This window comes from Pristiophorus japonicus, chromosome 2 (genome assembly GCF_044704955.1).
Source record: "Pristiophorus japonicus isolate sPriJap1 chromosome 2, sPriJap1.hap1, whole genome shotgun sequence".
Lineage (NCBI taxonomy): Eukaryota > Metazoa > Chordata > Chondrichthyes > Pristiophoridae > Pristiophorus > Pristiophorus japonicus.
Genome location: NC_091978.1, coordinates 319521674 through 319536823, shown reverse-complemented (window position 1 = coordinate 319536823; position 15150 = coordinate 319521674). Strand labels below are relative to the sequence as shown.

At 45.1% G+C, this 15150-nt stretch overlaps 1 protein-coding gene across 2 annotated transcripts in view; it reads right to left on the bottom strand.

The window, feature by feature from the left end:
• Positions 1-15150, bottom strand: part of afg2a (AFG2 AAA ATPase homolog A) — a 594246-nt gene that overhangs the window by 565629 nt on the left and 13467 nt on the right. For both annotated transcript variants that reach the window (XM_070871823.1, XM_070871824.1), the window contains exons 6-7: positions 3630-3759; positions 2309-2365 (exon numbers count right to left, since the gene is read on the bottom strand). In XM_070871823.1, the coding sequence (XP_070727924.1) occupies positions 2309-2365; positions 3630-3759 (187 nt within the window). The remainder of the gene's footprint in view (positions 1-2308; positions 2366-3629; positions 3760-15150) is intronic.

Genomic DNA, 15150 nt, shown 5'->3' with positions numbered 1-15150 from the left:
TTATAATCATACAAAAAATAAGAGAATAGTTAGAGAGGTTAGGACCACGGAGGGGTGAAGGAGGGAAGAGGAAAGTATGGCAGAGATATTGGGTCTGAAATCGCACTCCCCACGGGCATGTACGAAGTGCGCAATCGCCCGTGGGATCCCCGCAAGTTCCGGGTTTAGACATGCAAAGCGCATGCGCCTAAACCTGGCGCTTGCGATCTGTCAAAAAGGACCTCCGCGGGCAGAGGGGAGGCCTGCTTTTACCAGTGTAAGAGTTTTTTTTTAAATAGAAAAATAAAATGTTATCACTCATTTATATATTAAAAACCTTGTCCATTAAGGTAAGTTTATTTTTTAGCCCTGTTAAAACGTATTTTTAAAAAATTCAAAAAACATTTTTTTTCTATAAAATATTGGCAGCTCCGTACATACGGAATTACTGTAAGTATGAATGGGGATCCCCCTACTCTGATAGGTTGGGCCGGCCCATGTGATCCCAGAGATCCATACAAATCCCATACGATCCTGGGATACATGGGCCCCTAAGCTAGCCTTCGCATAGAGCTCCAGGACCGCAAGTCGCGGAACCTCCGGGACCACCAGGTACATAGGTTTTCAAAAATTATAGTGGAAGTGAGAATGTAAGTTTAGCAAAGAAGGATATGAAACAACTGTTAGAGATAACTGTGGAAAATGATTTATCTTGAAAAAAATTAGCAGAACTCTAATCAGATAAATCACCAGGCCCTGGTCTTATGTAATCTAGGCTGCTGAAAGAAATGAGGAGGAGGAGATATGTAACACCTTTGTTCAAGGAATAAGTCGGTTATCTATAGATAGTTTAATCTAGTGCAAGTTTTTTTTGAAAGCTCAAAATTCATAATTCAAGATAAAATTAGAGTAATTAGAAATGCATAGGTTAATCAAGCCAATGTGGATTTGTTAAAAGCAAGTTGCATTTCACAATTCTGAAGTGTTTTATGAATGCATTGATTGCATAGATAAGGGGAATAAAGTAGAAGCCATCCGTATGGATTTTCAGGTTTTTGATAAAAAGGTGTCTCACAAGAAGATTGCTAGAAAAATTTATGCTTATGGAACGAGGGAAATGTAACAGCATGGATAGAAAGTTAGCTAACAGGAAAATAACACTTAGGGTAAATAAGTGTTATTAGAAATGGAGAAGGATTGGCATTGGTTTACCCCATAGGTCAGTGGTGGATCCACTTCTGTTCTTGGTAAATATAAGTAATTGTGACTTGGATATAGGGAGCACAATCTTAAAATTTGTCGATGACACAAAAGTAGGGCATTTGGCAAACAGTGAAGAGGTCTGTAAAAGACTTCAGGAAGACAAACAGATTGGTACATAGGAGGAAGATACAATTTAATGTGAATAAGTTTGAGGTGATACTTTTTGGAGGAAAAAATAAATAATAGGAGTTATATACTGAAAGAAAAGATGCTGATGGATGTGGATGACCAGTGAAACTCAGAGGTTCAAATAGCTCGCTCCCTGAAAGGCAGATTTAAAAAACACTGACAGCATTTAGGGTTTTTAAGTAGGGGCAGAGAAAATATGATAAATTTGTATAAAACGTTTATTATGCCACAGTTAGTGTACGGTGTGCAGTGTTGAGCATTCCATTAAAGCCAGAGTATAAGCATAGATTCATCAGGAATTAGCGAGGGATCGAAAACTATAGCAACAAGGAGAGATTTGTGATATTGGGACTACTGCTACTGGAGCGGTAAAGGCTAAATTGAGATTTAATAAAAGGTTTTTAAAATTCGGAAGGATTTTTATTAAAAAAGTGAATAGGCAAAGACTGTTCCTCTGGTTGTGGAGTTAGTGACGAGGAGTGATCAATTTTAAATCATCCCCACGAGTGTTCGGAGAGGGATTAGGAGAAAAAAATTACTTAGAGGGTTGCTGGAACATGGAATGCTCTACCACAGAGTGGTTGAGACAAAGATCATTGTGTATTTTAAGGGAAAATTGGATAAATATTTGAAGCAGATATACAGCTATGGGGAAAGAGTGAGGCAATGGGATTAGTTTTGGATTGTTCTAGCAAAGAGACTGCATAGTCACAATGGGTCAAATGGACTCCTGTGTTGTAAATGTCTATGGTTCTACAAGTATTAGGTCTGTAAAAGACTTCAGGAAGACAAACAGAATGGGTACATAGGAGGAAAATGCAATTTAATGTGAATAAGTTTGAGGTGATACTTTTTGGAGGAAAAATAACAAATCGGAGTTATATACTCAAAGAAAAGATGATATTTACAGTCATTTGAATTTCTCTCACTGAATTACCATTGAGTGGCCTCTGCAAAGATCTGTCTCAGCCTTGCTTCACTTTCTCCAAAGTACCTGAAACAAAGGAAGGCAGGTACTTGAGCATCAGAGACTAAAACAGCAATGAATATTCAAAATCACAGAGTCAAAGGGAAAGAGGACAGATACAGAAACTATTTTTAATTGACATTTCTACTTTGTAATCATTAACAGTCTCTATAAAATGGGATCTTACAAATGTCTACATGTTGAATAATTTAAAATTCAGAATGGCGCTACGAAAGAAAATGGATAAATACATGAGGCCTAAAATTGCGGTCGGGGGCTTCCCGTGGGCGGATGCCTCCAACCAAAAAAAGAAATCCTAATGTACCTGGTGGTCCCAATCCAATGAACATTTCGGGTCCGAGGCCTACCTGCGTGGCCCAGCGCAGAGGCCCACACCTCCCAGGAGTGTAAGCGCTTCCTGGGATCACTTGGGCCTGGACCATCAATCACAATGTAGTATTCTCATTGATAATAATGGGAGCTCCGAGGTCCCATTACTATCAATGAGAATACCACTAAAATCAAACAAACTTAAATTAAAAAAACACCACTTTTAAAAAAAATAAAAATTGCATTAAACTAAATGTTTTAAAAAAAAATGTATTTGTTTGAATATTTTTTTAATGTCTTAAATAAACTTAAAATAAAACTTGCCTTCATAGACAGGGTTTTTAATATAAAAATAAGCAATAACATTTATTTTTTCTATCTATTAAAACTCTTTCGCTGGTAAAAGCAGGTCTTACGAGGCGTAAGAGTTTGAAGGACATTCGCTGGGTAAGAGTCTCCGCCCGCGAAGGCCCTTCTCCTGGGGATGCACATGATGCGTCAAAAGATATTTTGACAAATCGCAAGTACCGGGTTCAGGCGCATGAACTTTACACGCCTAAACCTGGAACTTGCGCACATCGTACGCACCGAGAGAGGCCAAAATTTCAGTGCCAAGATCTTGCAGGAACTGGTGCTGGGGTGGGGCTGGGGGTTGACAGATGTCACTATTGGGGAATTTTTCACCACTTTTTCTCTCCCGGTATTAGGTTTTAGCACTCCCAGATCAGATATTGCACATCCAGAGTAAAGCTCTCTCTCAACAACTTGTTGCTGCCCCAACATTGAAAAGCCATCGCCAACTGCACCACCGTTTGATAAATGTGCTGCCCCAGATCACTTTCATGTTGATTTTTTTTTCCCCCAGAAATTCTATCTTGGGCCGTTTACTTAGACTTATTCTTTGGACACAATAATTACATTTGTGGATTCTACCTTCATCACGATACATCATTTGACTTACTTGCTCATAATTTCAGGTCCATTGATGACAGAAATATGAGCTCCAACTTCATTAGCTACAGCTCTGGCAATCAAGGTTTTCCCAGTACCAGGAGGACCGAACAGCAAAATTCCACGAGGGGGAGTAATTCCTAAATCACAACAAAACAAGATGCATAGCAATGAAAAGGGCAGCATCCACTTGGCACCTGCACTAAAGCTTTGACTAAACTGAACATGCTTTCTTTGTTTAATCTTCAATCTTTTCAAATTCAGGAGAAACGTCTTTACTTGAAGTGGTGAGAATGTGGAACTCGTTACCACATGGAATGGTTAAGGCAAATACCATAGATGCATTTAGGGAGAACCTAGATATGTACATGAGGGAGAAAGGAATAAAAGGATGTGTTGATAGCATGAGATGAGGTGAGAGGAGGCTTGTGTGGAGCATAAACACCAACATAGACCTGTTGGGCCAAATGGTCCTTTTCTACGCATTAAAATTCTATGTAATTTTTCTCCTAACTCGTGAGTAGATCATGCAGCAAGGTCAAGAATAAGTATTAATCATCATCACGGACATTGTCTAGATGCGCAACTTGATAGGTTTTTGCCTGAAAACCATAAATCCTCTTTTCTTTTCCTCACATTTTCTTCCTGTCCTAAACTCGCTGGCTGCTGCTGAAATTTGACTCCATGAGTAACAACAATTCTCCAGTAGCTAACCTAAGTGACCACTTTCATGCACGAACCCAGACCATGGGGGTCAACAGGCTATTCAACTGTAGGACTATTACAGCGAAGCTCAATTCGGTCCTTTCCCAGAGGCACACATTTGCACTTTCCAACAAAGTTGAGTAAATAGCGATCAGGAACTGGAAACCCCGGGGGCAGAGGCCAACTGGACCTTCCTGGTCTGCATAACTCAATTCCACACCCCGCAGAGCTTTTACCCACTGAGTCTCTGTGGAAGGGTTCATTTTTTTTTAAATGGGATCTTCCACCAAACTATACACCTTACCAAGAGAGTAAGTGGGTGCCTTGCTCCCATGCATTGGTCAATGCTGCTCTAAAGGTTGTCATTCGGAGGCATAAGAAGTTAGCTCGGGTTGCTTTTCCTAATCGAGCAGACTTCAGCAGACATAATGTTATGCAGAGTTGAGATCGAAAAGTTAGCTTGTTGGGGATATCAGAAATATCCTCAGAGCTCTAATGCACTCCCAAGCTTACATGCTTCATTAAAGATTAGTTCTCACTAAAATATTTGCAAAAATCATAATAATGGCCAGCTTCTGTGCTATATATATAATGTAATAAAACTAAAACCCAAGTTGTCCAAATAATTATTTACTATAGAATTCTACAAAACAGAGTCTGAGATAAGAGACCAGAATTTGCGGGAAGCAGTTGAGGCTAGCTCATTGAATGTATTCAAATCACAGATTGATAAATTTTTAACCAATAAGGGAATTAAGGGTTACCGGGAGCGGGCGGGTAAGTGGAGCTGAGTCCACGGCCAGATCAGCCATGATCTTTTTGAATGGCGGACCAGGCTCGAGGGGCTAGATGGCCTACTCCTGTTCCTAATTCTTATGTAAGTTGTAGCAGGACTTCTCTGCTTTTATACTCTATCCCCCTTGCAATAGAGGCCAACATTCCATTTGCCTTCCTGATTACTTGCTGTACCTGCATATTTACTTTTTGTGTTTCATGCACAAGGACCCCCAGGTCACCCTGTACTGCAGCACTTTGCAATTTTTCTCCATTTAAATTATAATTTGCTTTTCTATTATTTCTGCCAAGCTGGATAACCTCACATTTTCCCACATTATACTCCCATCTGCCAAATTTTTGCCCACTCACTTAACCTGTCTATATCCCTTTGCAGATTTGTTGTGTCCTCCTCACAATTTGCTTTCCCACCCATCTTTGTGTCATCAGCAAACTTGGCTACTTTACACTCGGTCCCTTCATCCAAGTCATTAATATAGTTTGTAAATAGTTGAGGCCCCAGCACCAATCCCTGCTGCACCCCACTAGTTACTTTTTGCCAAGCGGAAAATGATCCATTTATCCCGACTCTCTCTTTTCTGTTAGTTACCCAATCCTCTATCCATGCTAATATATTACCCCCCAACCCCGTGAGCTCTTTTCTTGTGCAGTAACCTTTTGGGCCCAAGTTTCGAGTCGCGCCTAGAACGGCGCAGTCCCGACCTGGACGCCTGTTTTTCGCGCCACAAAGTGCGCCTAAAAAAAACCTCCAGATTCTCCACCTACCTGCAGGTCTTCTGGCCCTCGGCGCAGAGCAGCACGAGCTGTAGGGGGCGGAGCCAGGTCCCTGCGCTGAAAACAGTGCCGGGACCTCTGCACATGCGCGGTACAGTAGGCGCGCAAGTGCAGTAGCTCCAGGCACCCGAAACTGTGTGGGAGGGGCCCAAAGCATGCAGCCCCTAGACCTGGCCCAATGGCCTCACTGGGGCTGCGTGAATAAGGCTCCTCCCACGGCCAGCTCCTGCTTCCTCCCGACCCGACTCCCGCTCCCCCGCCCCCGACTCCCGCTTCCCCCCCGCCTCCGGACCCGACTCCCGCTTCCCGCCCTCCCCCCCACTCCCCGGACTGGATCCGACCTGACCTCCCTCCCCCCGACCTGACCTCCCTCCCTCCCTCCCTCTCCCTCCTCCCGACCCGAACCGACCTCCCTCCCACCAGCCCCCCGACCCGCGCTCCCCGCGACCCGACCCAACGCCACCTACCTGTAAATCTGGTGCTGGGGACGGGCCCGTTTAGCCTCCGCCCCCCCCCCCCCCCCCATCTGCTTCCCCCACCTTATCCCCCCCCTCCCCCTTCTACCCCATCCCTCCCTCTGCTCCCCCCCTCTCCCTCCCCTCGCTGTCTAAAACACAGACACTGACAGACAGAGAATGAGAGACACACACAGACAGACAAAAGAGATAGAGACACATTGGGGGGAGGGGGCATCCCAGCACGCTGTTGGAGGGCTCCCGGTGCTGCAGTCGGTAAGTAGAAAATGTTTTATTTATTGATTAAAAAAAAATTATTTCTTCTTAATTTTTTTTGATTGATTTATTGATGTATTTATCATTTATCATGATGGCTCTTTATTTGTAAAACTGAAGTGTTTAAGTTTGTAAACTTCCCTTTAAACACCGCCCCCCCCCCCCATTCCCTACGCCTGATTTGTAACCTACGCCTGATTTTCTAAAGTGTAGACAAGGTTTTTTCCAGCGTACAAAAATCTTCACTTACTCCATTCTAAGTTAGCTTGGAGTAAGTTTTCACTGACGAAACTTTGAAAACAGGCGTAAGTGGCCGGACACGCCCCCTTCTGAAAAAAAAATTCTGTTCCAAAGTGAAACTGTTCTAACTGACTAGAACTGGAGCAAACTAAATGACGAGAATTCCGATTTCTAAGATACTCCGTTCTACACCAGTTGCTCCTAAAAATCAGGAGCAAATCATGTGGAAACTTGGGGCCAATATGCTGTTAAAACTCCAACAAAGTCTAACATTTAATCGGGTATTTAACAGTGATGTTACTGTGGAAAAGCCCAAGTTTTCATCAGTTTTACTGGTTTCATTGATTGCTGGCTATGGGGGGGTGGGGGCGGGGTCGATCCACAGTGCAGCCAATGTTGGAGCAGTGAATGACTGACTGCAACCTCAGGATTTTCGCGTTTAGATATGCAAGCTCCAAATTCTGAAGTTACAGTCCATTTCAAAGGAGTAATAACAGCAAATGTTGTTAGTTCACCATCGCTGATGGGCGTAGTCTATAGGCCGCCTAACAGTAGCTACACTGTCGGACAGAGTATAAATCAAGAAATAATGGAGGCTTGTAAAAAAGGAACGGCAATAATCATGGGCAATTTTAACCTTCATATTGGTTGAACAAAGTAAATTGGCCAGGGTAGCCTTGAAGAAGAGTTCATAAAGTGTATCCAGGATAGTTTCCTTGAATAGTATGTTGTGGAACCAACCAGGGAACAGGCTATCTTCGATCTGGTACTGTGTAATGAAACAGGATTAATAAACGATCTCCTAGTCAAGGATTCTTTAGGAATGAGTGACCATAGCATGGTTGAATTTCAAATTCAGTTGGAGGGTGAGAAAGTTGGATCTCAAACCACTGTCCTAAGCTTAAATAAAAACAACAATGATATGAAGGAAGAGTTGGCTAAAGTGGACTGGGAAAATAGATTGAGATGTGGGACAGTTGATGAGCAGTGGCAGACATTTAAGGAGATATTTCATAACTCTCAACAGAAATAAATTCCAATGAGAAGGAAAGACTAAGAGAAGGGATAACCGTCCGTGGTTAACTAAGGAAATAAGGGATAGTATCAAATTGAAAAAAAGGATATACAAAGTGGCCAAGACTAGTGGGAGGCCAGAGGATTGGTAAACTTATAAAAGCTTATGAAAGTAAACAAGCACAAAATATAAAAAGAGATAGCAAGAGTTTCTACAGGTACATAAAAAGGAAAAGAATGGCTAAAGTAAATGTTGGTATCTTAGAGGATGAGACTGGGGAATTAATAATGGGGAACAGGGAAATGGCAGAGATTTTGAACAAATATTTTGTATCGGTCGTCATGGTAGAAGACATTAAAAACATCCCAATAGTGGATAATCAAGGGGCTAAAGGGAGGGAGGAACAATCACTATCAATAAAGAAGTAGTACTCGCGGAAAAAATTGGGACTAAAGGCAGACAAGTCCCCTGGACCTAGGGTCTTAAAAGAAGTGGCTGCAGAGATAGTGGATGCATTGGTTGTAATCTACCAAAAATCCCTGGATTCTGGGGTGGTCCCAGCAGATTGGCAAACTGCAAATGTGATACCACTATTTTAAAAAAAAGGAGGCATACAGAAACCAGGAAACCGGTTAGCATAACATCTGTCGTTGGGGAAAATGCTGGAGTCCATTATTAAGGAAGCAGTAGCAAGACATTTGGAAAAGCATAATTCAATCAAGCAGAGTCAGCATGGTTTTATGAAAGGGAAATCATGTTTGACAAATTTGCTGGAGTTCTTTGAGGATGTAATGGGCAGGGTGGACGAGGAAACCGTGGATATGGTGTATTTGGATTTCCAAAAGGCATTCGATAAAGTGTCACATAAAGGCCCGAAGTTTCCACATGATTTGCTCCTGATTTTTTAGGAGCAACTGGTGTAGAACGGAGTATCTTAGAAATCGGAATTCTCGTTATTTAGTTTGCTCCAGTTCTAGTCAGTTAGAACAGTTTCACTTTGGAACAGAATTTTTTTTTCAAAAGGGGGCATGTCCGGCCACTTACGCCTGTTTTCAAAGTCTCGGCAGTGAAAACTTACTCCAAACTAACTTAGAATGGAGTAAGTGAAGATTTTTGTACGCTGGAAAAAACCTTGTCTACACTTTAGAAAATCAGGCGTAGGTTACAAATCAGGCGTAGGGAATGGGGGAGGGGGCTTAAAGGGAAGTTTACAAACATTAAACACTTCAGTTTTACAAATAAAGAGCCATCATCAATAATAAATGATAAATACATCAATAAATCAACCAATAAAATCAAAAAAATTAAGAAGAAATAATTTTTTTTTTAAATCAATAAATAAAACATTTTCTACTTACCGACTGCAGCACCGGGAGCCCTCCAACAGCGTGCTGGGATGCCCCCCCCCCCCCCGCAGTGTGTCTCTGTCAGTGTCTCTATCTCTCTGTCTGTGTGTGTCTCTCATTCTCTGTCTGTCAGTGTCTGTGTTTCTGACGAGGAGGGGGAGGAGGGGGGTAGAGGGAGAGAGGGGGGGAGCAGAAGATGGGGGGGGTGGAGAAAGGAGATGGGGGGAGGGGGAGAAAGGAGATGGCGGGGGGGGGGAAGAAAGGAGATGGGGGGGGGAGAAAGGAGATGGCGGGGGGGGGGGAAGAAAGGAGATGGGGGGGGGAGAAAGGAGATGGCGGGGGGGGGGGGAGAAAGGAGATGGCGGGGGGGGGGAGAGAAAGGAGATGGCGGGGGGGGGGGGGGAGAAGAAAGGAGATGGAAGGGGGGGGAAAGGAGATGGGAAAAGAGATGGGGAATGGGAAAAGAGATGGGGGGGGAGAAAGGAGAAGGGGAGGGGGGGGAGAAAGGAGAAGGGGGGGAGAAAGGAGAAAGGGGGGGGAAGAAAGGAGAAAGAGGGGGGAGAAAGGAGAAGGGGGGAGAGAAAGGAGAAGGGGGGAGAGAAAGGAGAAGGGGGGAGAGAAAGGAGAAGGGGGGAGAGAAAGGAGAAGGGGGGAGAGAAAGGAGAAGGGGGGAGAGAAAGGAGAAGGGGGGAGAGAAAGGAGAAGGGGGGGGAGAAAGGAGAAGGGGGGGGAGAAAGGAGAAGGGGGGGGAGAAAGGAGAAGGGGGGGGAGAAAGGAGAAGGGGGGGGAGAAAGGAGAAGGGGGGGGAGAAAGGAGAAGGGGGGGGAGAAAGGAGAAGGGGGGGGAGAAAGGAGAAGGGGGGGGAGAAAGGAGAAGGGGGGGGGAGAAAGGAGAAGGGGGGGGAGAAAGGAGAAGGGGGGGGGAGAAAGGAGAAGGGGGGGGAGAAAGGAGAAGGGGGGGGAGAAAGGAGAAGGGGGGGGAGAAAGGAGAAGGGGGGGGAGAAAGGAGAAGGGGGGGGAGAAAGGAGAAGGGGGGGGAGAAAGGAGAAGGGGGGGGAGAAAGGTGAAGGAGGGGGAGAAAGGTGAAGGGGGGGGGAGAAAGGTGAAGGGGGGGGAGAAAGGTGAAGGAGGGGGAGAAAGGAGAAGGGGGGGAGAAAGGAGAAGGGGGGGAGAAAGGAGAAGGGGGGGGAGAAAGGAGAAGGGGGGGGAGAAAGGAGAAGGGGGGGGGGGAGAAAGGAGAAGGGGGGGGGAGAAAGGAGAAGGGGGGGGGGAGAAAGGAGAAGGGGGGGGGGGGAGAAAGGAGAAGGGGGGGGGGGAGAAAGGAGAAGGGGGGGGGGAGAAAGGAGAAGGGGGGGGGGGGAGAAAGGAGAAGGGGGGGGGGAGAGAAAGGAGAAGGGGGGGGGGGGAGAGAAAGGAGAAGGGGGGGGGGGAGAAAGGAGAAGGGGGGGGGGAGAAAGGAGAAGGGGGGGGGGGGGAGAAAGGAGAAGGGGGGGGGGGGAGAAAGGAGAAGGGGGAGGGAGGCTGAACGGGCCGGGCTCGAGACTTCGGGCAGGGCCTGTCCCCAGCACCAGATTTACAGGTAGGTGGCGTTGGGTCAGGTCGGGTGGGTGGTGGGAGGGAGGTCGGTTCGGTTCGGGTCGGGGGGAGGGTGGGGGGGGGGGGGGGGGGGGGAAGAGAGGGAGGTCAGGTCGGGGGGAGGGAGGTCAGGTCGGGTCCAGTCCGTGGGGGGTCGGGGAGCGGGAGTCGAGTCGGATCCAGTCCGGGCGGGGGGGGGGGGGGGGGGAGCGGGAGTCGAGTCGGGTCGGGTCGGGTCCGGGGGCGGGGGGCGGGAAACGAGAGTCGAGTCGGGTTGGGAGGAAGCAGGAGCTGGCCGTGGAAGGAGCCTTATTCACGCAGCCCCAGTGAGGCCATTCAGCCAGGGCTAGGGGCTGCGTCCTTCGGGCTCCTCCCACACAGTTTCGGGCGCCTGGAGCTACTGCACTTGCGTGCCCACTGTAGCGCGCACGTGCAGAGGTCCCGGCACTGTTTTCAGCACAGGGACCTGGCGCCGCCCCCTACAGCTCCTGCTGCGCCGCGCCGAGGGCCAGAGGACCTGCAGGAAGGTAGAGAATCTGGAGGGTTTTTTTTAGGCGCACTTTGTGGCGCGAAAAACGGGCGTCCAGGTCGGGACTGCGCCGTTCTAGGCGCGGCTCGAAACTTGGGCCCATTAATTGCTAAACGAACATTATGGTCCTGATCTTGGAGTGTCAAATGTTTTCATTATGATTAAAATTACAATTTATTTAAAAAAATATATAAACTTTGTTTTTTATTGTAAGTTTGTTCAAGCTTACTTTAGGTTTCACCTTATCCCCATGTGATAGCCCCAATTTTTGTTTTGCCCTCTAACATTTAAAAAAGTCAGGATAAAAGCAGGATCTCATTTCCTGCTTCCCTGTCTGTGAGAATTCTGCATTGTGATTGGCTGCTTAGACAGCTTGTTGACATCACATCAGATTGCGTTAGGGATTCCTCATTTAAGAGCATTGCAATGTCTTACGCATCAAAAAAGGCCAACTTCTCGCCACAGAGATTGCGGAATCTTGGTGGGCAGTTTTCTTCAGGGCCAGCTGCGAATACATTTGCTTTGCCGCTGACCGCAAATTCTGGGCCATGGTTTGCTTTATAAAAGAAAGATTTACACCTATCCATAACCACCATTTAACCAATGCGTCAATCCAAGATTTCGATAACCAAGCAAATAAAAAGGTAATCCAAATAGTTCCAACTTCCAATTTAGCTCAAGTCCGACTTGTCACAATGGATGCGACATATATAGGTGCAGTATTCAAATGCAAAACTTAACAGCCATGGCTATCAAAGGCATCATCATAGCCCTAGAACACACAGCAGTTATCTCACTGACTTGATACATATCTCTAAATAAGAATAGGGCAAGATATTTGGAAATTGCCCAAGTAGGATATTCCATGTACACCGGCACACTCATCACTTTCAATGGGTGACAAAATGCACCAGTGCAAACATCACGGTGAATAAAATCACTTAATTGAAATAAGTAGATTGCTTTAAAAATGCTTAAACAAGAACCAAACTTTCGAGGTAGTATTCAGAAACCAGTTTATTTAATAAAAAAAAGGAGAGGATGTGGCCCAAACATTATCTGCTTACAGTTCAGAGATGTCAAATATACTACAAAAGGATCAATCAGTTCTCATTCCCAAAATGTTGTAGTCTAACAATGTTACTTGAATAATCTCATACTGAATGACCCAGCAGTTCCAAAACAAAGAGGCCTGACAGGCCCAATTTTTGGCTCCCTGAAGCTCTGATATCCTTAAAATGTTATCATACAAGGGCTTTAAAAAAAGTGTGTTCTGGCATACCTTCACGCTAACTGATCCCACCACTCTCCAGATCAGAGGGAGTGTGAGACATGATAATCAGCTGGTCTCACAGGCAGCCGATGAAACAATATCAGGCTGCAGATGGGTGGGGCCGTATAAATGCAGTCTGCTCAGCTGCTCACAATGAACATGACAGCACTGATTGAAAGAGTATTAAAAAAAGATTGAAAATCACATTTTCACCCCTTCGGTATCTCACCCCACTGTTCATTCTTCAAATGTGGGCAGAAAGAGAGTGTGCCCATAGGCTATTCGATCATGGAGGTCATCACAACCACAATTCTGCCTTCGCCTGATGTTCACATATGTTAATTTTCCTGCTGAATGGCAAGCAGGAGTTGGTGATCAGTCCTCTCCCTAGCCAGTGTGCCGAGGCCAATTCAAATCAGCTATGTATAATCCATGAATTAAATGTAGGATCTTCTGGTCTACCTGGCTCAATACTACTTGGGATAGTGCCTCTACCTAGTAGGCCACAGGAGGAAGGTTCCGAGTGATATTCTGCTTGAAATGAATTAATGAATGATTACAAAGAGAGGTTTTCGGTATCTGTTGGCTTAATATTCAAGTCAGTGCCCTAAATGAACCTGGTTCCCTAGTGCTTGTTTTAAGCAATATTAGCATTGCTCAGTTCAATGCCTTGATTGGTTTTAAAGTTAAGAGGGTAGAAATTCGCTGGCTTAGCGCCCCTAGAAAGGGTCGGAACAGGGGAGCTAAAGGATCCTGGGCCATTCACGCCGCCCGGCTCATTGTGTGCCGGTGCCGGTGGCTGGAGCAGTACCGGCCGGGAGAGTCCAGCCAGTGTGCAACGCCCCGGTTGCGACCCCGTTCTGAAATTTTATTGCAGCGAGACCCGTAGCGTGCCCTAATAGGACCGCCTGGGAAAACAACCAGTCTGAGCTGTTCTGGCAGTGGTGAGTGAAGGAATGAATATGTGATTTATGTTTATATGGGGCGAGCAAGGTATTGGGAATGTTTTTTTGTGGGTTTTTTTGAGATTCTTTTCCAAGGGAAGGCTCTCTTAGGGCACTCCGACACCAGTTCTTTAGCTCGAGATTTTCAGTTGCTTAGCCGACCAACACCCTAAGAGAAGTGTGGAACGCCTTCCTTAGCACTCCTCTCCAGACTCCGGGCCCAGATGCTGAATTTTGTGGCTGCAGACACAAACCATTTCCCGTCGCAAAATTTACCGTCCTATGCCATTAGCGCCCTAATTAGCCTCAAACCAAATGTCCACCTCAAAAAAGGTATTTATATCGTTTGTTAGGACATTTATCTTGTATTTGCCTTCAGGTCTAGCTATATAAAAAACATTCAAATTAATTATAAAAAACGATTAAACTTGAATCATGCACGAAATATAAAAACAGATAGTAAGAGTTTCTACGGGGTAGATAAAAAGGAAAAGAGTGGCTAAAATAAATGTTGGTCCCCTGGAGGTCGAGACTGGGGAATTAATAATGGAGAACAGGGAAATGGCAGAGACTTTGAACAAATATTCTGTATTGTCTTCTACCAAGAAGACCGATAAGAGCATCCCAATAGCAGATAATCAAGGAGCTATAGGTAGGGAGAAACTTAATACAATCACTAATGAAGCAGTACTAGGTAAAATAAAGGCGAACAAGTCCCCTGGTCCTGATGCTTTTTATCATAGGGTCTTAAGAGAAGTGGCTGCAGAGATAGTGGATGCGTTGGTTGTAATCTACCAAAATTCCCTGGATTCTGGGGCAGTCCCAGCAAATTGGAAAACCGCAAATGTAACACCTCTATTTAAAAAAAGGAGGCAGACAAAAAGCAGGAAACTATAGACCAGTTAGCCTAACATCTGTCGTTAGGAAAATGCTGGAGTCCATTATTAAGGAAGCAGTAGCGGGACATTCGGAAAAGCATGATTTAATCAATTAGAGTCAGCATGGTTTTATGAAAGGGAAATCATGTTTGACAAATTTGATGGGAGATTTTTGAGAATGTAACGAGCAGGGTGGATAAGGGGGAACCAGTGGATGTGGTGTATTTGGATTTCCAGAAGGCATTTGAAAAGGTGCCACATAAAGGTTACTGCACAAGATAAAAGCTCTCAGGGTTGGGGGTAATATATTAGCATGGTTAAAGGATTGGCTAACAGAAAACAGAGAGTCGGGATAAATGGTCATTTTTCGCTTGGCAAACAGTGACTAGTGGAGTGCAGCAGGGATTGGTGCTGGATCCTCAACTATTTACAATCTATATTAATGACTTGGATGAAGGGACCGAGTGTAATGTAGCCAAGTTTGCTGATGATACAAAGATGGGTGCGAAAGCAAATTGTGAGGAGGACACAAAAAAATCTGCAAAAGGATATAGACAGGCTAAGTGAGTGGGCAAAAAATTGGCAGATGGGAGTATAATGTGGGAAAATGTGAGGTTATCCAGCTTGGCAGAAATAATAGAAAAGCAAATTATAAGTTAAATGGAGAAAAATTGCAAAGTGCGGCAGTACAGAGAGACCTGGGGGTCCTTGTGCATAAAGCACAAAA